This window comes from Epinephelus lanceolatus, chromosome 6 (assembly GCF_041903045.1).
Source record: "Epinephelus lanceolatus isolate andai-2023 chromosome 6, ASM4190304v1, whole genome shotgun sequence".
In the NCBI taxonomy this organism is placed as follows: domain Eukaryota; kingdom Metazoa; phylum Chordata; class Actinopteri; order Perciformes; family Serranidae; genus Epinephelus; species Epinephelus lanceolatus.
This window is the reverse complement of record NC_135739.1, coordinates 15,045,260-15,069,629: the sequence shown is the minus strand read 5'-3', so window position 1 is coordinate 15,069,629 and position 24,370 is coordinate 15,045,260. Positions and strand designations below refer to the sequence as shown.

The following is a 24,370-nucleotide window of genomic DNA, read 5'->3' as shown; positions in this document are numbered from 1 at the left end:
TGTTCTGCTGCTTCCACTTGGGACTGAGGTAAAACCAGGTCAGAGCCCAAGGTGGTTGGTGGGTGAAGAGCAGGATCAAAAGGGTGGAAAAGTAACTGAAGAAATGCTTTAGTGATATAGTGGCTTCCTCCTGCGCCGACATGAAACACACTAGTTAGAAAGAGAATAAAGCAGCAGCATCAGGTGGGTCATTAAAGCCAGCTCAATCTGTGAATTTTGTCCAAGTTTGACTCTTTTTACATGCACTTTGCAAAGTTCTTTGCCTAACCTTTGAGTTGAGATCTTGTTCTATTCTTAACATGTATTTAACAGGTGTATTTTTGGACTTCACAGTTACTCTGTTCTGTAGAGAAAGCACATCTTTCTCTCCTGGCTGCAGTTCCTCCAAAGTAAAAGGACTGCTTCTAATTGCTGATGGTATACCCATAAAAAGGTGCTCAGCATTGTGGTTTGTTTTTACCATCATTGCTTTTATGTGTTCAAGTTTAGTATGAGTGCGTAAGTGCTTGTTCGTCACATTTACCATCACACAGCTGCACATGGCAGATAGAGTAGGCCTACTCCAACACTGCAGCCACACAAGGTCAACCATGCTTATGTTTTCTCCTCCAAATCCATCTGAATTGCTAACAAACCAACCCACAACCGGCAAAATAAAAGAATACCAGCATTAATATTAATTAGAAATTACCACAGCTGAAGAAAATAAATATCAATCTCTGCGTAATTGGCAAGCATGCTGCAGGATAATTGGCAAAGCCGTTTCGGATGTCAGTTTGTGTGTGTGTGTGTGTGTGTGTGTGTGTGTGTGTGTGTGTGTGTGTGTGTGTGTGTGTGAATGAAACACATTGAAATGTTTGCCTGCTCGAGCTCTTCACCGACGAGACGCAGATGAGCCCGTGTTTCATGTCTCACCATGGCTGGTGTGATACATCCTCAATGTTACGCTTTCACATGCAAACTAGTGCTTTTCCACGTCCATTGTCCTGCACGGTGACACACACACGACGCAGCCTGGAAACCTTTTATTCAATAGACTCAACAGTTTCTAATCAACTGTACAAGAGACTAATGACACCTAACATGAGGTTATTATCATTCACAATCTGCCAACAAAAGCTGAACTGCGTGATGTGGCTGAAATTATTATTGTCACGTATGTGAAATCACAAACAAGGGTCAAGGCGAGGTAGCACACAACTGTTGTGCATCACGACCAAACTCTTCATGTGTGTAAAACAAACACTCATTTGGTCAGTTTTTCAAAACTGTTTAAAGGCCCAGTGTGTAAAATGGATTGAAAACAGTGACATCAGTGGTCAAACTCTAGATTGATGGTGGCCTCGTAGGGACAAAAAGCCTTGCGCACGACTTTTTCAGGAGTAGGTCTATCTAGCGACGAGATGAATGTTTATTTAGAAATCTAAACCATGTTACGATATTGTAATGAATCCCTCACGAGCAGGAGACCAGAGGAGCGTTCGGGAAAAAAGCCCGTTTATTTGAGCACTCCAGAAACTCCGGTAACACTCCAGGGGGTAAAAGACTCCATCCCAAACTCTGACTCTTCTAGTGTAACAGACACACTTCATAACTTTACACACGTACTCGTTTGCCATACCGAGTGGGGAACCCCCTCCCCTCTCTGCTCCGCCAATCTCCAGCCCGCACACTGACTGACAGCGTAGCCGGTAACAGAGCTCAGCTGTTTATTTAGCCTAGCAATATCTCCGGACTATAGTAGCTGCAATGGACAACTTTGAACGCGATTTTGAAGAGTTTCTTGTAGCGGACACAGACCCAGAGCCATACCTGTTTGAGCTGGAGCATACAGATGAGGAACTCCATGTTTGATGCTGAGCGGGTGAGAATGCACAGAATGGGATTCGGTGCTACTGCTACCTTCGTTGGGGAGATATATCACCAGGAGGAAAAGCGCCGCAGAGAGTGCATCACAAGGAGTGAAGCTGCGTCTTCTTTTCCTCGCAGATGACGGTTCGGGTTCATTCTCTCCTGTTGCGTGGTAAGTGTGGTGCATTCGCAAACTTTATAACTAAAAAAACTTTTCACTACTCTCTATCGACGAACTACTAACACTCTGCTGTTTCCTCCTCCTTCTTCCTTCCTTCCGCTGTCTTCGTTGGTTCATTTATACACGCGAAACACGTTCTCTGGCTGGCTGGATTGTCCACTCGGTCTGCCGTACATACATGGCGGCGCAAGAGGGCGATCTCTCTAAAGCAAGGCCCTTGATATATATATATATATATATAAAAGCATAATTATAAGGCTACGAAAACCAAACAAATTTTATTTTATAGCGATCATACACTTGTACAAACATATTAATGGGTAGATTATTCAGATTCAGATTCAGATTGACAATAAACCATGCCAAATATTACACACTGGCCCTTTAAGTTTGGCACAACACAATTAATCCGCAACTACAGTATATGAATGTTCAATCATTTCAGGCATTTTCAAGCAAGAAATGCCAAAATATTTGCTGGTTCCAGACTCAAATATGATACTTTTTGTGATGGATTGTTATTGAACATGTTTGAATTTGAGCTGAAACGATTAGTCAATTACTTAATTAGTCAACTGAACAAAAATTATTCGGCAACTATTTTGACAGTCTTTGAACCCACTGGCTATAGGTCTGAAGACCATAAGCATTTGGGGGCGAGGGCCAGTACTAGGTAGCAGATATCTGTACCAAGACTTCCTTCCAACATTGCAATTCGTGCAATGCATTCCATCTCTCCACACGAATTGTTCACCTGCTGTTGAAATGTGATTGGTTAACATTACTCTTACGACAAATGGAAACCATAACTCTTCTGACAATAAAATCGTGTCCTGTTGCCTACAGATTCTGTATACACATGTAGAATCAGTTCATAGAAATTACTACTTGATAAATGAAATCATTTTTCCAAGCAAAATTTGCCAACATTAACTGTTTCCAGCTTCTCAGATGTGAGACGTCACTGTAAACAGAACATCTTTGGGTTTTGGTTGGACAAAGCAAGTCATCTTTATAGGCATGTCACCTTTGAATCTGGGAACTGGGCCTTTTTCACTCTTTTCTGCTGCTTTACACAAACAAAACAATTAATCAAGACATTAATCAGTGATCATTATGCGCTATGGTTCAGCTGGAAACCCATAAACAATACTAATAATTGCCCTGCCCTAAACAGTAGTAGTGTTGGACGTTTAAAATAAATATTGGTCACTGTCATTGCTATTTCATCAATAAATATCAATGTTGAGGTACTGAGCAAAGTCAAAATTGTGCATATTTGGGGCGTCGGTGGCTTAGTGGATAGAGGTTGGACCTTTGCTGCATGTCATCCCCCACTCTCTCTCTCCCCATTTCACACTGTCCTGTCCATTAAAGACAAAAGCCTAAAAAAAATCGTAAAAAAAAAAAAGTACATATTTGGTAGGAGTTGGGGGGAAAGTATCGTGATATTTTTGTGTGGCAATATCGTATTGTCAGACAGTGCTAGGTATCGATTTTTTATTATAGAAATTATCAATATGACAAATGCAAATTAAACTTTCGGCAGCTTCCTAGAATAATATTATCAATTGCTTTGTCGGTCCACTAGATACATTTTGCTGCTACAAAAAAATGACTAAGTGAGATGAACAGACTGAAAACTTTATCTTAATAGATAAAACAGATTTTGACAAAGTCTGCAAAGTCTCTTTGAGGACAAAATTTGCAGTTGAAAAAAGGTAACATATCGCAAAATATTTAAAATAAATATTGTATTGTGACTTAAGTAATAAGTGGTTGCTGCAATGGCATGCCATGTTTTCTACTTAAGTAGAAAAGCACCTAGAATGACACATTAAATGTCACATCTAAATATAACATAAAGTAATGCAGTGTTTGTGCAGAAATCAGAAGAATAAATGCTAACCAGGTGTGAGCTGGAAGTTAAATCCACACTTAACCACGACCCAACACAAGTATATTTGTTGTTATTCTTTTTTTCCCCATCACATCTTCATATTAAATATATAGGCTTTTATTGAGGGTTGAACACTCCATTTCTTTTCTCACATCAGTCCAACAGTGGGGGGGAGTTGTCATTAAGGAGTGGGCCTGCAGAGATCCTATCAGAAACCATTTTATCTACGGTGAAGATGGGAAACAGATGCATTCTGTCTGATGGGAAAACACTGTGCAGAGATTCACACAGCACTTCAGAGTGAGCACAGGACTGAGAATGAAAAGATAAGAAAAGAAAAAAAAATTAACTGCCAAGAGAAATCAGCGCTGGACCTTGTCTCTATGTCCCATCCCAACTGGACTCTGAACACAAACTGCACTGTAAACACAGTCAGGGACACAGAAAGACACTGCTTAATCATGGGATGGACACAAACACACAGAGCATGCATGCAGGCTGCACAACCAACTCCTGCTGACTCAAAAGGCGAGCAGTCAGAAGACAGACCAATGGCAAAAATAGCTCTGCACGTCGACTACAATGCAGACACATATACACCAGAAACAGCAAAGCAGATGATAGTGACACACGTGCGGTTTTTAGGTTTTCTGCTGCAACATTTGCTGCTTTAGCTCTGATCATCCAGTCAGGTAGACGAACCGATCGGCCAGCGCGCCCCTCAGTCACACTGACAGACACACAGAACCAAGAGGGATCATGTTGTGCTGGCCTTGTGCTTTCTACACTGCAATATAAGCTACCTCATCACACCTGACAGCACTAAGCACTGCCGCTCAGAGCACACAATGCACGCAAAGCAAACACAAACTGGATGTTAAGAGACAGTCATGGGAACTCCTTCCCACACCCCCACACACACACACAGACAGACAGAGAAGACATCCTGGTTACCATGGAAACCCTCCACCTCCTCACACGGTGACATCACGGGCATTGCATCATGACCCAAACATGGGGCCAAGCAATCACCCGACCTGCTGTTAATCAGCTCAAGGTGAGGAGGCCACAGGTGGACAGGCCGGACAAGCATATGCTGGTGATGATGATTGAGGGGACGAGGAGGACGGGAGGAGGACTAAGAATAGATCCTCCTGCCGAGGAGAAAGAGACAGAGAGGAAGAGTGAGGAGGAGGTTTCAGTCTCTATTGCGAGCCACCGGAACCAAAAAGCCATATGTGAGCAACGACTCATGAACACACACACACACATACACACACAACACGCTCTGTGATGAGGGCGGCAGATGGATGAAGACAGACAGATAAATCAAGCAGGGAGGGGAACTCGCAGCATCCACTCACTGGATTGCTGGTACTTGATTGTAACCTATATAACCCTGATGTAAGCTGCTGGTGACGGGATGCGGTGATGCTATAATGCTGGCCACAACAACCTACTTTCACACCAGGGTGCTGCACAGCCACCACATGGATGTAATGGTCTGGTGTTGACCACATAGGGAAACCTACAGTAGCTAATGGCCATATGGCACATTTGAACACAGCAGCCAGGAAGGCAGTTACGGAGTCCCTTTGGTGATGTGTATAATAGTGTCTGAGGAAGTGGGAGAGGATACATTTGCAGCAGACTCGGGCTGAGTATTAGTTAATGAGCTGCAAATGAGTCTGTATATCAAATCTAATTCAGGCTGCTGTGACTTTCCTATTATTATCCAGCAGCTCTTGTCTTCCCTCGGCAGTAATGAGCAACAACCAGCCTCCAGGACTTTCTATAAACAGTGCCAGAAAGCCTGCTGGTCATGTGTGGTGGTCAACAGGAGGCAGTTTGCTCCTATCATGCAATGGGTGCTGTGAGGCTGTGCAGTGGCAGCAGTGTACCCTGAGCCCGGCCACACAGCTCTGTCCTGTCCTGTCCTCGGTTCAGCAGCTGTGTCCAGCTGCGCTACAAGGAGACACTGGGCGCTTTGTTCCCTACAGGGGGAGGCAGAGTTGTGGGCAGAGGGAGTGCAAACTGCCTCCGTGTGTGTACACTTACAGTTTCATTTCCACAAAGGTTAACGGCCTGTGTTGCCTCCTCCGCCAGCCCAGGTCTGTCCTCCCTGTGTGGGGTGCTCTGTCCCCAGCAGACGGCCTTGGAGACGGAGCAGCCGGACAGGGTGGCACAGCACACCAGGATGTGTGGAAAATTTCAAAATGCGCTGAGCCAACGCTGGTCCAAGCCGAGCGATCACACTCACACACTCCAGCCCCCTGAACAAATGCACACACACACACACACACACACACACACCTCACTTGAAGCCCTCTCGTTTCTTTTATCGCCCGTGAAATGATGAGATAAAGCTGCGTTAAGCGCTGCAGCGACAACAAAACATCGACAGATGCGAAGCCCAGTGTGCAGGAAAGAGCAGCGCCGGGTAATCACGGTGTACACACTCAGGAAACAACAACAAAAGACAGGAGTAAAGAGAGAAAGAAACCACAGGCAGGAGCGGGGTTTGCGCTGGAGGATATACGACACCTCTGGGAGACGATTAACAAGTAATAGACGCTGGTACTTACTCAGATGAACCGGTTCCGCTCGGTCCACTGGAGGATAGCCAGTCGGTCTTCCGGGCTGTGAGTCGGGCGGGATCTGCGCTATGGAGACCGGAGAGCTCAGAGCCTCGAGGACTGAACGTAAACTGTGGCTTGCGTCATTTCACCAGGATGCCACTATTGCGCGCAGCAATGCAGCCATCTTGCTGAGGAGTGCCCCACCAACTCACCAGTCACTGCTGGACCTGAGCTGCTGGCTTATTTTGGTCCTCAGTAACGAAAGTGATCCACCATCAACTCCCAGTATTTACCTTTTATAATCCAGTGAAGGAACCCCAACAACAAAAAACACACACACGTCTATTTGCAGATGTTTTCCTTCATAAAAATCCCCCATTTTTGGTGTCACTATCAAGCAAAGTAACTTAATATATTTACTCAGGTAGGCTACTGTACTTATGAACAATTTGGAGTTAACATTACTTTACTTAAGTATTTAATTTTTTGCTATTTTATAAACTAAGTGAAAAGCAGCTCCACTTCGACCAGATGTAACATTAAAATGCAGATGTATGTTAGTGTATTAGTAGTTAAAATATATCTAATAATATGATATATATAATTATATTATCTGGAAGTGGCCACTCTGCCCAACAAATACTGTTACTTTTGAGACTTTAAGTACATTTTGCTGGTATTCATTTTTATGTTTCAGTGCAATTTTAATGCAGAAACCTACTTGTAACTTAATATTGCTATTTTAACTTACTTAAAAGATAAAAGTGCTTAAAAAAATAAATAAGTAAAATAATAATAAGAAGGAGGAGAAGATGAAATTACATAAAAAATAAAGAAAAAATAAAGAAAAAATAAAAAAAACAAAAAAACAATTAATTAAAAAATAAATAAACAAAAGATACCAGTACTTAAAACAAAAAAAGATAAAAATAAGAAAGAAAACATAAACATAAATAAAATTATATCAGCATTTTAAAAATAAATAAAAAATAATAAATAAAACAAATGAAACTCACAATTAAAACTCAAAAATAAATGAATAAAAAGATATTTAAAAAATAAAAATAACGAATAAATAAAACAAATAAAAACAATACTAAATAAATAAATAGATGAGCACTTTCTCCCAACACTGCTGTCATCAGTTTTATAGAAACGCTTTGGTGCATTTTCCAATCAGAGATCTGTCATGTTGACTCAACTGACTTTATGTGGGTGTCCGCCCACTGTCTATAGAAAATAAAATCAGCACCTTTCATTCAAATATTCCGCTTTCTTGTGAAAGTGTATGTTTCATACAGTTTCCTCTGAAAACTCAGACATGATGTGTTAAATGTTCTATTAGAGCAGGTTTTCCATCATTACAGTGGCACAACATGTAATGTTTACAGTCAAATAGGAAAATTAATCTCTTTTCCATCATTTTTATGAACTGCAAACAGCTGAACACAACATTCAGTGTTAAAATAGCATACAGTCAAATAATCAAGCCAGTCTTCCCAGTTTCCCTCTTAATTTTTATTTAATTTCATCATGTTAATTTATTGGCTTATTACTGCTCCTTCCAATCAGTCAGCAGCTAAAACATGACAGACAGATCTTATAGCGCCCTCCTGTGGCGGCTTATACGTGTGTAATCCATCCCGCTGCTGTGGGTGTGTCTGCTCCACCCGATGTGGTCCAGAGGTTTGTGGGGGGAACCAGAACCTGAGCAAAGCAGCGCTATATTTGTTTCAGTCAATATATCTCGACAATTACATATTTACATTGACAGATGACTTCATATATCCTCCAGAGAGATCAAGTTTGGTGTTGAGGTTGCCTACCATAAAGCCATAAAAAGATCCTGCAGCTTATTCGATGTCACCGATCCCCACGTGAATTAAGTCCTTAATTCACATCAGTGTGTACATAATGATTTAGGCCCAGGACCACAAAGACAGTAAATGTATAGTCACAAATAATTATCACATTTAAAATAAAACTAATTGGTCGATGGTTTAATTAGTAGTTGTTGGACCAGCATTCGTTTGAGCAAAAAGGATTTAGAAATGCATAGAGAGAAGAACAGAGAAGTAATTTGGAGTGGAAGTGAGACGCTGTTTTAAACACAGTCTGGTCCATGTCATTCATTAGGCTTCGTTATGGCAGATTAACTGAAACTGTATGAGAACATGAGGTAAGAACCCTGGTCTCTCATCCATGAACTACCAGGCTAAACAGGACTCCCTTATGGTCCAGAGATACAGTATGTGGGCTGCCTTGGCACGTGATAACCATCCACAGAGAGCAAGAGAACTAACGGTCATGACAGACATCTCCCCAGCTTCCTCTGAGTTCACCAGATTGACACTGGAGACTTGTGAAGATGCGCCCCCTCCAGGTTTCTCTCTCCACAGTGGGATCCAACCGCAGTCACAGGGCACGACATGCCCGATGACTGTCAGAGCTCATCCTTCTCCATCTGCTGGAAAGCCTCCAAGTCTTCCCGCCAATCAGCCAGCAGTTCATCCACTGACTGGCTGCTTGAGTCTGTGTCGCCCTCGGGCTCCTCTGTCTTCTCAGAGTCTCTCTCCTCTTTGGGCTGTGACAAATCGGCCTCTGCCTCCGCAGGACTGGCTTCCTCTTCCGGTGGCCTGACCTCCTCTGCAGGACTAGTGTCTTGATCTACAGGACTGACTTCCTCCTGTGATGGAGTAACCTCCTCAGGAGCCAATTCGTCCTGCTCCAGCGTGCTCATTTGCGATTGGCTAACAGGTTCAAACGAGGTGGGAGTTGTTGCCTCAGTTAAGCAGTCTTCCTCCGCTTCTTGCACGTCCACACCTGAAAAGAAAGCAGGGGCGTGAGACACACACAAACCTCTTTTCCTCCTCCTCAGCCGGTAATCTATACAACATGTCCCCTGGCAGCCATTCTCAGTCAAAAATAGAACCATTTTCATCGCGAGGTTGTCAACTATAACAGCATGATGCTGATGGTGAGTCATGTTTCCCACAGGATAAAACCTCTCTCACATTGCTGCTAAACCAAACTGAGAGTCAACTGAGAAACAGAATCTGTCAAAAAGTTATTCTGTGACTTCTGCACAGATCTAGTTAGAAAAAAAAAGAGAATACGACCTGTTTCTAAAATTGTAGCCGCGTCTTTAACTGCAGATTGTATCAGATTGTATATGTTAAGGAGCAAGTCTGTGCTTTTTATTACACAGTCGAGGGAATACTGCAAAAACAAAAGGCAATGGCTGTGATTTCAAGGCTGTATAATTTAAGTAGGTAAGCTATCTGGTCATTATTGTGTCCTGGAGGCTCTGTGGTTACAGAGACTTGCCATAAATCAAAGGATTTGTGGTCAGGTGTCTGTTTTGGCAATTATCTGTGAAGCGTGTAGCCAGTTCCCTAACAGCTGCTAATGTGCTGTTATGCAGCTGATCCCGGATCTGCAGCCAGGTTACTTGTAATGATAACTGTCTCTGTTTAGGCTTCTTAGCATTAGTCATAAAATCTTTACACAGCTGAATATATGAAAGTAAATGTAGATAAAATCAAGAGAAGCTCACCAAGCACAAATTATGACGTTTTCCAGAAACCATGTAAATACACTGTTACATGACTTGGGTCGGGGTCATACCCCGCCACACTGTCGAGCCTTGCCATGTGTAACTAATGGTTTGCTCCAGTGACAAAACAGACATAAAGACCTGTCATGTCCTAAGCTCTGAAGGGGAAAATCAGAAATGACAACACTGACTGCACTAAGCTTTTCTATCAAACACACAAAATCCTGTGGTTAAAGGGCAGAGTGAGAGGAAGGGATGGAGAGATGAAAGCATGACTTAAAGGAGGGAAAGAGATAAAGGCAAGGGGAAAGGATGCAGACTGAGGGTAACAGACAAAGAAAAGAAAGAAAAAGAATACTTACTGCCCTCAATCAGGCTGCCAGGAAGAGGTTTACCTTTGAATATGGCTGCTGCTCATCCAAAGGAGAGAGAGTTATAAAAAAAGAAAGAGAAACCGAGAAAGAGAGGAGAGGAAAGGCACTGTTACAGTCCACCACGGGGAATAGAGGGATTTGGCAAATGAGGAAAAAGAAGAAAAGAATGAAGATGCAATATTGATAAGGGCGTAAAACTTCACCATCCACCATTATAACCACAGCCAGTGGGTGGCTTTGGAGTGAGTCATGATCTCTGAGACTTCAAATAATGCCTGAATCCCTACATCTCATCTTTATTTCATGAAGGCGGGCACATAATGAGGCTCAGCCAGTGGGGAGAGATAAGTACACCGATGTGATCGATCTTATGGGGAGCGATAAGTGGAACAAAGAGTTCTAACATCTAGGGAGGCGTACAGTGTGAGGGAGTAATGTCACACCTCTGTCTCTGGCTTTGTCGCTCAGCAGCACCTCCACCTCCCTGTACTCCTTCAGCGCCTCCAACAGGATGTTGCCTTCCTTGTGGAAGAGGAAAAGGAGAGGCAAGGTGATGTCATCCGTGCTGCGGCCGTCCCCTGCCATCTGAAAGAGGGGAGCTGTGTCGCTGCTGCTGCCCTCGTTGTCATCTGGAGGGAGATAAAAATGAGATAAGTGTGAGAAACAAGCGCTGAAAGAATTATTTGATCATGTGATTGAAAGAAAAGTAGCTGATAACAACTTTGATATGACATTAAAGGGATAGTTTAGATTTCCGAAGTGGGATTTGTATCTATAGTCAGTGTATTACATACGGTATATGTGTGCTGGCACACTCCCAGTTTGAAGAAGAGGCAGGAGTGCTGATGCGAAGGTTAAGCAACACACTGCTGTGGATGGGGTTAGCAGCACTATGTATTTTAGCCACCTAAAAAAAAAATCTTTAACAGTTTAAAAGTACGCCAATTTTCGATATTTTCCCAGCTTTACTTTTTGTCAGACAGCCTGTCTCAAAGAGGATGCCATTAACAGCTTCATTTCCCCATCTATGCTCTCATCAAAGCCACCAGACTCCATTAATAAAATATAGTAAGTTTGGCTCACTGAACACGGGAGCTGCTGGTCTACCACTGCCTCGATTGTTTAGTTTATTTCTGTTATTGTGTGACTTTGGTGAATCTGAACTGACCCTTTTAAATGCGAAAATCACACAATACCACAAACAAAATACCTGATGGAGGCAGCGGTAGAACAGCAGCTCCTATATTTAGCAATGCTAAAATTACTTTCCCAATGGAGTCTGGCTTTAAAGAAAGGGATATAACGGCTTCAGTTCCCCATAGGAGATGGCTGTCTGATGGTGAGGTAAAGCAGCGAAAATATGCTAAATATGTTGTACATTTAAACTGACTTTGAATTTTTAGGTAGCGTCCACAGCAGCAAATTGCTTAGCTTCCTTGCTTCTCCAAACTGGGGGCACACTGACAGGCATCTATTGTAAGTAATTCACTGACACTGTATTGGAAGTACCTCATAAAATCTCACTTCAAAAGATCCCTACTCTCCCTTTAATCATTTATGTCCTTAAACAAGGAAAACATTAATATTTCACTAGTTGCCACAGTAGTAATACACTGTTTATGTCTTGTAAATGAATTAGCAACAGTTGAGAAGGGCCCAGAAATAGACGCAGATTATTATTATTGAGCTAACTTGACTTCTGCTGTATTATTCAGTCATCATGTAATGTGCAGGACCCTATTCGACCGGCTGTCTTCAAGATAATCCATTTATCGAGCTCTAATCTAGTCACTGAGCAGTCATCTTCCGTCTTGTGTGGTTTGCTGCGCGCACTCACCGATGACTATGCCTCCGATGGCGCCAGCCTTCTGGATGTGTCGGGCCTTCTCTGCAAACATGCACTGACCCCTCTGAAGCAGAGCAATGTGGCCCTGGACGTACTCAGCATTGGTGATCTCGGTACAGCCACTGTAGGGTTCAGCCACAGTCACAAAGCCTCGTACCTGCACCAGAGGAAAGAGGCAGGCATTACTGCAAAAGAATGGAACTTGTTTTAACATATGGCGTTAAGAGTGCTGCAGTCTGATCCCACATGTTCTCTCTTGGTGCTAAAACCATGCACTCATCTTTTCTTCTGTTTGAATTGGGAAAATATTCTACGAGAGGAAGTGCCCTCTTAAAAGTAGCAGGGAAAAGTGAGTGGCTCTCTTTGGAAAAACAAACAGGCGCAGAGTTAAGTGCCCATTTGAAACCTGGCAGCTTGGCAGAGCTACAAAGCCCACTCACCCCTGTGGAACTTTTGGACAGGTCTGTGCCAAACTGCGCTGGGCCAGCAGTCAGCACAACCCTGCCAAAGAATGGATGTGAGACGATCTGAATGGCTCTTGGAGGCAGCTGCTCTTTCTGCTGCTGGCTGGACAGCTCCATCATCTCCTGCATGAAGCGCACGCCGTCCTCCGCTGCTACCGCACTCACCGCCTAGGTGTGGGCGAGGAGAGGAAAAGAGAGAGGGTTTTAAAAGAAGTCACGATGGAAAGAACACCATGATTTGTAGGGTTGGGATGAAGGATATAGTCTCCAATTCTGACAACAGCGGCAATATCACACTGTTCTTTTGCTGTTTTAAATTCAAACAACAGTTTAAATTCACAAGCTGACACATGGTGCACTTTAACAAATAACTATCTTTACTTTGGGTAGTTTTCCTCATTACTTGTATGTTTTACAGATGATTGTTGATGACTGCAGTATTTTGCATATGTGCTAGAAAAGTGCTTGTAATTAGACCAAAACAGCTGAGGAGTCACATGCAATTAAGAGCCTTAATTATTTCAGCCTTAGATTCTGTGTCTTTTAATCAGCCACTAATGAGAGGATGCAGATGTTTATCCTTGTTTTTAAACTGTTTACCTGTGTAGCATGCTGGACCAGCTGCACCCTGCCATCTTTCAGGTGGATGAGACTGACTCCCATTCTCCGCAGCAGCTCCAGATGTTCAGGGTTGTTTGCCATGAAGTCCTGAGCCCTCAGGGGAGGACGACCCATGCCGGGCTCCCTGAGAGGAGGGAGAATTTAAAAACATATGGAAGAGATATAGCAGTTAGGGAAAATAGATGCTAAGAGCAGACACACACCCTGGTCACACCTGTGTGTGTACATACCGGTAAGGAGCAGGCCGGGGGCAGCTCTTGTCCACAGCACTACGGATTGGTTCTCTCAGGTTGCGAGGAAAGGCAGGGTCAGGAAACAGAAGGCGAGTGTTAGGGCAGGTCCAGTCGAAGTTGGAGTCATCCAGCTCCTCCTCTGACTAAAATATCATGAGATGAACTTGAAATTTTAAATGCTTTTATCAATTCATGAGAAATAATTATATTAGAATAATGTTAATTACAGTTCTGTTTGTAGGAATAGATGAAGAGTGAGGGGCTGTGGAGAGAGACAGGGGCAGCAGGTGGGCCTCGGTTGTGAAGACGTAGTCCTCCACGTCAAACGGTAAGTCCTCCGTGTCAGCAAACAGCAGGAAGAGGTATTTGAACATCTCGGCGAGGAAGAATGAGTCCATTCTGTCAGCAGAGAAGAGGTGTAAGATTATGGAGCACAGTGCATACACTACTGATTTATTTATGAGATAATCATGAAAGGCTTTGAGAAGTAGAGCCAGATTTATCAGAAAGCCAACATTTGTTCACATTATCAGCTTATTGTAAATATTGTATGTCAAACAGCATAGGCTGGAAGACTTCCAACGTATACATAATGTAACACATTGATGTACCAACAACAAAGCACTATGTAGCAACATTAATGTGGTGCCTTTTAAAGGAGAGTCGGCCCCAAAATCAAAAATAAATATTCTTCCTCTCACCTGTAGTGCTATTCATCAGTCTAGATTGTTTGGTGTGAGTTGCAGAGTGTTGAAGATATCAGCTATAGAAATGTCTGTATTTTCTTGAATATAATTAAACTAGATGGCACTCCGCTTGTAGTGCTCAAAGCACCAAAAATACAGTTGACAAACTCAACAGCAACGTCTCTTTCCAGAAATCACAACCCAGTTACTCAAGATAATCCACAGACCTTGTTGTGAGCAGTTTCATGGAGCAGCTATTTTCTCTCTAAGGAACTACACCCACCAACCGCATCACTACGCCAAACAAGCGTGCATCTACTGCTAGCTCACCTTGCACCACTGAGCTAGCTAACATTACAGTTCAGCCAAGGAGGACGCCATTATGTTATATGTTTTATGATGATATGGTAGAAAGAAAATAGCTCCTGTACGAAACCACTGGAAACAGACATTGCTGTTGAGTTTTTCCAAATGTATTTTTTGGCACTTTGAGCACCACAAGCAGAGTGCCATCTAGTTCCATTATATTTTTGAGAAGGCAGACATCTCGACAGCTGATATCTCCAACACTCTGCAACTCACATCAAAGCAAATCAGAGTGATAAATAGCACTGCAGGTAAGAGGAAATTTTGGGGTGTTCTGTCCCTTTAAGGTCATCTTTACAAATAAAGTTTAGTGTTCACATTTGTTGCTTTTTCTTATATCTTAAGTTAGAAAAACAAATATCAGCTAATATACAGTATCGTATATTTTACTCGTATATATCAATATTAGCCTCATTCAAAGATGTTCCATGTATGTTGTTTTGCATCTAGTGATCTTTAAATATTTGAAGATATACTATGCAGGACTAAAAATTAATGTATAGACTCATAAATAAGTAATCCCTCTCAATCATTTTGTATATCTCGTATTTTTCTACTGAGACTCTGCCCTCTGCTTGTTTGGGACGTTTGTGGGTGTGTACCCCTGCAGTGCTCAGGTGAGGTTGTGGCTTTATAAAAAGGTAGCAACCAGCTGCCAGACTATAAGCAGCAGGCATTCAAGAGACACAGCACTGACACAAAAGCAAATATAGCGAGGTGAAGCGCCAAACGAGAGCGTATCTAGTATTGGCTTTTACTTTTGCTGGCAAGCATGTTTACAAAGTTACTGATGATCCTGCGTAGTAGACCTTTAATCCTTTTGCATTCAGCAGCTCACACAATGCTTTACACACCATCATCTCATGGTATGTAAATGTGAGGGTACAGTATATAAAGCATGTGTGAATGGTGTCTAAAGTTGCCATTTAGTAGTCTAACATTATACGAATCATCTTACAGATGCTGAGCCTTTATATTCTCACCTGTCCTCGTGGCTCCCTGTGCGCACGTCCTTCATTGCAGCGAAGCCGCAGGGAACACGAGCAAAGCGGTTGAGGTTGTCCAGGATGGTGCGACCTGCCTCGAGGTAATAAGGGTCCCCTGTGGCCTGGGAGGATGAGAGAGCAATACTGTGATCATAACAGAGGACAGTACATCTACTATGAAGGAGGCTCCAGTGAAATCTGGTCAGACACAAAGATGTAACTTCCACTTCTAAGACAGTGTTTTATCATATTATGTTCCTTAATACATTTCTTACAAGGCTCCAGAATGCCAAAGGCAAAGTACTGGAGGCTGCTTAATGAATGCAGAAATGGAGATAGTGTGTTTGAAATTTTACAGATGAGTCCTGATGTAACTGCAAGTTAATAGTATTTAACAAAGCCTGGTGCATGATAACAGACATTTACCTCTGTACTGTGGCAGTGAAAGGAGAACTTTCTGCATAATGTCAGGCTTCCTTGATAAATTACCTTGTAAAGGAAATAGGTGCTCTCTGCAAACTCAGGCCTCAGGGGATGTTGGGCCCAGTGTACCCTGAAATCAGTAGTGAAGGCCTGGGGAGAAACGGAGAAGGACGAAGGGGTCAGCGCGCCATCCAGAGCATTGTAATTAGAACAGACAGACGAAGCTAAAATGCAGCTGTACCGCCTGAAATGCAAGCTTGTCCATTTCTAAACAGTTATGGTTGGCAACACAAACCATATGGGGTCACTTGACTCCATGGTCAAATGACACAAAGTCATTTTTTTGTGGAGCAGCTAAAGCCTAAGATGTGGATTTTCAGGTTGGATACACAGAGAGACAGATTACCTCCGGGAGAAAGTTGTGTTTCTTTGTAACTTGATACAACATCTCATGAGTCTCGATGGCAGGACGGATGTCTCCCTTCAACACCTGGGACACGAACAGCATGAACAGTACGTACAATATTACTGAAATAGCACAATTTAATACAAGAAGAGTAAACGGTTTAATTCACATGATCTGATCTGACCTGCAGTCCAGGGAAGAAGGCCAGCAGAGAGTCCATCCACGTGCGAGCAGGAAGCAGAGGTTTGTGGATGTGGACATCCAGCAGCAGTGGAGGCTGACTAATGTACTTCATTATGGAAGCATAGTGCTAAATGGGACATACAGAGTGGAAGGATTGAGGACATAATAACAGTCTTATGGTGCTCGGTGATATACACAAATAGACCAAAGGGAGCCTGAGGACTTGCAAAGAGCATTATTTTAATTATTGTTCACGTCTGTGCTGGAGAACTAAACAAAATCCTGAAATGAAGGCATAACACTGCTTAATGATGGAGATGCCACAGAGACAAAATGCTATTATGCAGACAGAGAGGCATCAAATTACTCTGTGTAAGTGTGTGTGTGTGTCCTCACAATATTGAACCGCTGCAGAAACAGGTCATCTCCCAAGAGGATGTAAGCCTTTAGCAGGTATTCATAGTATGAGTCAATTCCCGCTCCCACTCCGCTGTCTGGGGACACACAATCGTACATCACTTGATGAGACAAGAAAAATCAGATGACAAACAAATGTTCTATTTTAAATCATAAATCCTCTGTGCAACCAAATCCTCTCTCACCCAGACAGAAAGATTGTACCCCTGTACTTAATTTTCTCATGTCCTTGTCTCCTCATCACTCTGTGTCTGCCACAGCCTCCGCCCCTCTGCCTCCACTCCCACTTCTCTCAACACTTCATCCACCCTCCTCATCTTTCACAGCCTCCTCCATCCTGTCACTCAGTCTTGTCACACTGCCCACCCTCTTAAGCCCCCCCATGGTCCTCTCACCCCTGCGGACCCACTCTCCAGAGTGGATGTTGATCGTGGTTCCCACCAGATTGCTGTTTCTCTGTCTCTTCTCCCACAGAAAGTCCAGGGCTCTCCGGGCGTGGGCCTGCGCGTGTGTGTGAGGAAGGGTGCATTATTGATTTTAAACAGTTAAAAATCAATCTGCAGTAGCTGTCCGCTGTTAGAAAGATTACAGTGATTGACTCCGTGCTTGATCAGCAGTCTGCTGTTGCCAGGAAGTGAACCGGTCCAAGGCTCTGATATCATTGCACAAGGTAAAATATCAAACTCTGAAATATTTCACTATACCGCGGCAGCTTCAGGGTCCCTGCCCCTCATCATTTGTTTAAATGAATTTTATAAAGTAGAGGAAAAGTATAAAGCAGGAGGCAGGTTGATCACCAAGCAAAAGGAGAATCAGATTTCACTGAATATATGTGATACATGACACATACTGTGAGGGTTCCTTAACATTTTCCATTTCAAAAATCCATACTTTCCCAGACTCACATTTCCAGATTTAAGTGAAATCCAACATGTACGTTATATTCTATGTATATCATTATCGTCTGTTGCCAAAAAGTTGCCAGAAGATTGTAGTTAGGTACTGCAGCTCAATTATAAATCGATTAAAAGCAAACCCAGAGTTCAAGTTGAAGTTGTCTGCCTGAAGAGGAAGCAAACTAATCACTGCTATCTATACTCATATTATTTTCCCTTAAATAATTGTCACCCCATATTTTTTTATTCCTCTTTATAAATAAGAAACGCAAATTGGTTAAAAAGGGGAAATAATGTAATTTCCACAACATCTGCTGGGCCTTGTTTATTCCCTGTGTCCATGGAAATGACGATGAACACAGCCATAAAGGTCTCCTACAGAGTAAAACATGTTCTGTTTACTTTCTGATAAATATATTATTGCATATCTCCTCAGTGTTTTAGGTTATTTGTCATGCTATGTACATATGCAATTAAAAGATATTGACGCATTTTCTTTTAAAACTGGATTTGGTACAGTTACAGGGCACCTGGGGGCAGAGCTGTTTGTACAGCCCCAGAGGAAGCTATGCATAGGAGTGCGGGTTCAGTTGCAGGACATACTTCTTGCATTGCTTTCGATGACATTGAGCTTGCTCTGGCTCCAGAGTGGTAAACATTTAGGCTGCACTGGCTGCCTGCTCCAAATGCCATGAACACTCTGCTTGCATGATCAATTTATTTTTAGAAATTCAGAATTTTATATTTAAAAAAAGCACACTAGAAGCAATAGTCTGGAAACACAAACTTTCCCATACTCTCTTTTCTTTTTTCCCTTCTTAAACTGACTGGAAATTGTTAAAATCAAATTCCACACTCTTCCAAACTGCGCAGGAACCCTGTACTGAATTTCACATCATGTGTTGTCAGATTTTAGTTTTAGAAAATCAAGTCCACCACTTGTAAGATGTGGCTGTTACGTAACACATCTGTCTGAATAGCTGATGGCATTCTTGACATTTAACAGCTCGTTGACAGTGGTGATAACGTACGTCAGCACTGGAGACATCACTGGTTGTAAATTTAGTTTTGTGTGTTAGACCAGTTTTGCAGATAAATAATTAGCTTCAATTATTTAACTTTAAGCTAAAAGATTATGTTATTCCAAATAGCCATTTTGCTGTCTTATGCTGGATGCATCATAACATTATGACTGTTGATAATTAAAATGGTTGTGGTCAAAAAGATGAATGAACATTTTTGAAATCTACTTTACAAAAAGCTCCACTAAATAATAAGTCACAAAATGTTAATGAGGTCATTGGAGGATCTTATCATGTGATGTAAATCTGATACCTCAAAAACAGGATCACCGGTGAAGCGACTTAAGGCAGCAAACTCCAGGATGATGGTTCCTGCGCACGCAGTGCAGGTGTCTGTTTCTGTGCCTGTTCTTGTCTCAGGACCTCTGACACCATACTTCAAGTTCACCTGACAAGCAGAAGAGGAGGAAGAAAAACAAACACATCACCGAATCTGTTTTTAGAGTCACATTTGGTTTGCAATAGACTGTGCATGAAAACTATTCAGACACAAAAATATCTGCATTCGAAAGCTGTGACAGCTGTGAGCAGTCAAGCGGAAAATGGAAATCTGTAGTTATGATCTGAGAGGTTACAAATGTCAGTCTGACATATTGCCACCATGGACTCAAATATTTACGTTTGTAGTACTTACATGATCAAATATATTTGGTATAGAGGTTGTTAAAACTGGATTTTATTTAAGAGGAACATTTCTTTTTCCAACACACATTACAATATTCCATTTACTTCAGTAGATGTATCACTGATTACAGACTCTGCTCACTAAAAATGGCTGAAACTCAGTAGGTTCTTTTCCAGTCGCGGTCCAGACAGTCTTCATAAAACAATACTCTAAACAAAACGACATGTGTGCAATATAGCATGAAGAGCATTTTTTATCCTATGTTCAAAAGATCTCAATCAATCAATCAATTTTATTTATAAAGCCCAATATCACAAATCACAATTTGCCTCACAGGGCTTTACAGCATACAACATCCCTCTGTCCTTATGACCCTCGCAGCGGATAAGGAAAAACTCCCCAAAAAAAAAAAACCCCTTTAACGGGGAAAAAAAACGGTAGAAACCTCAGGAAGAGCAACTGAGGAGGGATCCCTCTTCCAGGACGGACAGACGTGCAATAGATGTCATACCGAACAGATCAGCATAATAAATTAACAGTAATCCGCATGACACAATGAGACAGAGAGAGAGACAGAGAGAGAGATGCAGGTAATGACAGTAGGTTACAACAACATTATTGAAAGTAATAATATTATAGTTATAGTTCTGGCTACTGTGGTACAATATGTTGAAAGTATGTATTAATATCTGGCAGTATACATGTGTGACAATAGTCATATGTGTATAATAACAGTAGAAGTATGACTAATGACTAATGATGGCAGTAGCAGCAGGAGGCATCTGGCAGGACCACGTGCCTCCTGCTCCTGCTGCTACTGCCATCTCCACAACTCATCTGTGTGTGAAACTGTTTATGACCATGTGCTTTAAATATAACGGTTTCAGCATGGTTTGGGAAGTACCTAGCGCACAACTGGATAAACAAGACTTGGAATATGCTGCGTGTGTGTATGAGAGTCTGTAAAAGGAAATTTTGATATAGTTCTGCTGCTGTTTAACGCCGACCCCTATGAACTCAGTTCATCACAAATGTTCGCCTGTTCTGGATTCTTTTTTCACCTTGAGGGCACACGAGAAAACCAAAGTTTCTTTCAGAATTTCTCGTAACACAGGGTGAGTAACCGACATACAAATGATCATTCCTTCAAGGAGCTGAATTTAGGTATTTCTGACTGTGTGCAGTTGTCTCACCCTGGGATAAGGCAGGCCACTACTGGTGTTGAAGGCTGGCAGTAGTCGGAGGCCCAGGTCTTTAGCCATGTGCAGGAGCTCATCCTGGTACCACTGCATGTGCTGACCTCCATCCTTTAGCATCACAGCCATGGAGTGTCCTCCCAACAGCCCTCTGAACACCCACACAACAAACAAAATTCAGGAATTAAGCACAATAGGATCCAGTGATTTCTTATCACTAATGTCTTTTTGGCGAGCTGTTCTGTTTGCTGCGTGAAAAAGCTGTACAGTACATTCATAGTTTATTTCTTAACCATTAATAGGTCTTAATAGTCTAGTCCAATCTCACCCAAGAACTCGAATGTTGGTTTCGAAGACCGACACCACGATGTCATTGTCCAGCCTCACATCTGACAGCACTCTCCTCACTGCAGCCTCAAACTCTGTCGTCTTGTTCAAGAGCTGGCAATAAGAAATAATGCATGATTACAACATTCAGGGTTATTATAGATCATTTCATAGTTTAAAAGTGGACTAAAAGACTCAGTAATGCTCCTCAGATAACTGACCCCAGAAATATTTAATAAAGGTTTGTTAATTTTTAATGCAGTAACATTGATATTTCGCTTTACATTCTGTTAGGGCTTACACAGGAAATGAAAAAACATGGGATCATTTTTATGTGCAGTGCGCATAACACATTACTCCAATGTCCTCAATTCCTTCAATGTGCTCTGTCTTATTAACACAAATGCTGCTTCAAAAAAAAAAAAAGTAAAACCAAACACGAAGAATACACAAACCAGTACCTACCACCAGAGTATCCAGAGTGTCTATCAGCGTCAGAGAGAACCTATCAGTGGGAGACAAAAACTGTTAAGCAAGGATGTTGATTGTCCCTTGTGATAATTAATGTCAACATTATTCAACACAGTAATGGTTATTCAGCATGTATAAGTACAATCTGCTGCCACCTTTCACCTCGGGCAAGTGCTCAACCAGGTGTGGTAATATGTGTGCGGACCTACGTCATAATTGCTCCATTAATGCGTTAGATCTCAATGAACAAAGGCAGTACGTTACTCACTTTCCCAAAGCGTCGTCAACGTCACCTCGACTGGGTTCAAGCCCGCGTACTCTTCCTCTGCATGTTAGGGGCATCAGCTCATCTGCTGGGTATGCATGGTCCTAGGAAACATACACAAACACACTTTAAACACCATGATTTGACCTTTTATTACATATATATGTTTTAGGAGGCCGCCACAGTCTGATTAAGCCTCAGTCACCTTGAAATGTAAATGATATTTTATGTTTTCCAACATGAAAGAAGTTGCAAAAAGCCAGTTGGGACTGATATAAAAAATTATGGTACCACAATTAACCATGATGAAGAAAATGATCACATCTTATTTTACAATAGTTACTCTGTACTCTACACTAGTATGAGCCAGTACGGGCAGGGATACAAAAAGAAAAACTGTCCTGATCACCTAAGAAGCTGCTCAATTGTCCTGAATAAATTCATATATCAAAGCTGCATCTAAAAGACTTCAACTAGAAACTCCTATTTCTGTGAAGGGGTCATGTAAAGATTATTAACTTACCATATAATTCTGATATGCATGGTCAAACATCTCAATCACTTGGTTCCTTCAGTGAGGGGAAAACACAGACATAAGTCAGCATGTGTAACATGCGTTGGGGGCAGAAACTGTTTTTCTCGCCCGAGGACACTGTTTGTTTGTCCTCTACTCACCTTAACCTGTGCTTCTCCTCCCGTGACATGGCCTGTCCGAGGCTGCATAATGCTCCAAGCAGCATCAGGCAGAACAGTACAGCCGGCATTGCGGTGGGTGGAAAAGATGGCAGCAAAAAACATACAACTACAGTTTGGCTCACAGTCAGTCACAGAGCAAATAGCTTGTCATTACCACTGCCCTAACCAAACAGCTCAAACTAACAAAACAACTAAGAAACATAAATCTGCACCATCCCATTAATGCTATACCTCTGAGATCATGTTAAAGCACTTTGGGGCTTTGTCTGAGATGTACCATTTAATCATCAGCAGGTACAGAGAGCATCATGGCACTATCCAGCTGAGCACCACTCAACACCAAAAACACTACTAAAAGTCAAAGGATGACTATGTACAATGTGTGCTATAATATTTGCAACTACAGCCAAAACTGTAATTACATAATTTGTAGGAATGTTATTTCAAGTAACCAGTTATGAGGTGTAACTGATAGAGATGTACCAGGCATTAGGCTAATTGTAGTGCAAAGTTGCTCCCAGTCCTGTGAGCAGGTTTATGAGTCACAGCTGTTTATTCTTCCAAGCTGTCACCCGGACCTACTGTACACAGGTGTGACACGTTGACATGTAAAGGACTGACTTTACATTCAACTCTTTCCTAAGGCAAACCCACTCAATCAAATCATGTAATCTAACTATGATTACAATAACATAATTACAACACTGCTACTTATTTTTATCGTCACAAAACAGCGATCAAGTAAACTCCTACCCTTCTCAGTTATCACGACATATTATTATGTTTCATCTACTGTAAACAAAAACAAGCAAGACCGAATTAACAGTCTTGTTTTCTGTGTTTCTAATCCCACTCCACAAACCGCTCACTTAACGTTACGTTATCTATTACTTCACACAATCTACAGCCAATTTAACCAGGAGTCAAACCAACAGACATCGGGAGATCCCGTTCATACCAGCTCCTCTCATCACTCTGGTAAACCCTCTTAGATATTAGTAAATTATTTCCTCCTCTTGACAGTTCTCCTTCGTCAAGCAGTCGGACAAGCTGCCGAGCACTTGTCGGTGTTTAATTGGACAGTTAGCCGGCTGTGCTAACTAGCCGAGCTCGCGACAAAAGACAGACCGAGAATACGGGACAAATCGACAAAAACCGTGTCCATTGTTGAGGAGCGGACCCGGCCGAGCTATCTTTTCTGTACTTCGAGGTGTAAAGTAGATAATTTCGCCGTACCCTCCTGTTTCTCCAAGCTAGCCTGTCTTAAAAACCGGATGCTGTTCCGATGAAAACGTCAACAACATCCGCTTCCTGGAAGTCTGGAGCATTGGCCCTCGGTTTGGCTTGTCAGGCAGCACCGTCTTTGCAACCTGAGAAACAAATCGCGTCTCTTTCGCTGGGATTTGCACACGTAGCTCTACATATTGCTGTAGCCCCACTGATAAGGAAATATAAACTAAACCCAATGATACCTAGTGTTTTAATGGCTTTTAAATGGGTCACACAAGTTATGAAAGGCGTTACCTGAAAGCCCAAGTTTCGGAAATAAAGCCATGTGTTGCCTTTCAGTGCTGATCATAAAAACTCTGCAAAAACAACTGTCAGCGCCCGTTGCTCACACGCAAATGTACTATTTGAGAGTGATAACGAAATTCAATCTTTATTCAGAACATCTTAATGTATTTGCTGTTTTAAAAACGATAAACAACTCCAAAGCTATGTTAATTATTTGCGGGGATT

General features: G+C 42.2%; 2 protein-coding genes across 3 annotated transcripts in view; both read right to left on the bottom strand.

The window, feature by feature from the left end:
- LOC117254364 (uncharacterized protein C1orf21 homolog) overlaps positions 1-6,733 on the bottom strand; it is a 40,803-nt gene extending 34,070 nt beyond the window's left edge. Inside the window, exon 1 of the mRNA XM_033622583.2 lies at positions 6,518-6,733. The gene's annotated coding sequence lies outside the window, so the exon portion shown is untranslated. The remainder of the gene's footprint in view (positions 1-6,517) is intronic.
- Positions 6,734-8,007: 1,274 nt separating this feature from the next.
- On the bottom strand, positions 8,008-23,937 carry edem3 (ER degradation enhancer, mannosidase alpha-like 3). Of its 2 annotated transcripts, XM_033621999.2 has the most exons (21): positions 22,610-23,937; positions 22,458-22,503; positions 21,938-22,038; positions 21,664-21,703; positions 21,200-21,312; positions 20,869-21,022; positions 19,304-19,438; positions 17,468-17,573; positions 17,052-17,149; positions 16,657-16,782; positions 16,473-16,556; positions 16,133-16,216; positions 15,641-15,765; positions 13,833-14,004; positions 13,603-13,748; positions 13,352-13,496; positions 12,728-12,919; positions 12,279-12,444; positions 10,885-11,070; positions 10,430-10,477; positions 8,008-9,334 (listed from the first exon to the last, which is right to left on the bottom strand). In XM_033621999.2, the coding sequence occupies exons 1-21, from the start codon at positions 22,696-22,698 to the stop codon at positions 8,955-8,957; spliced, it is 2,736 nt and encodes a 911-aa protein (XP_033477890.1). In that variant the 5' UTR covers positions 22,699-23,937; the 3' UTR covers positions 8,008-8,954. The 2 variants fall into 2 exon arrangements, with proteins under 2 accessions (XP_033477890.1, XP_078024812.1); XM_078168686.1 differs by lacking the exon at positions 10,430-10,477 and having other exon boundaries at positions 22,610-23,936.
- Between the last annotated feature and the right edge of the window lie 433 nt (positions 23,938-24,370).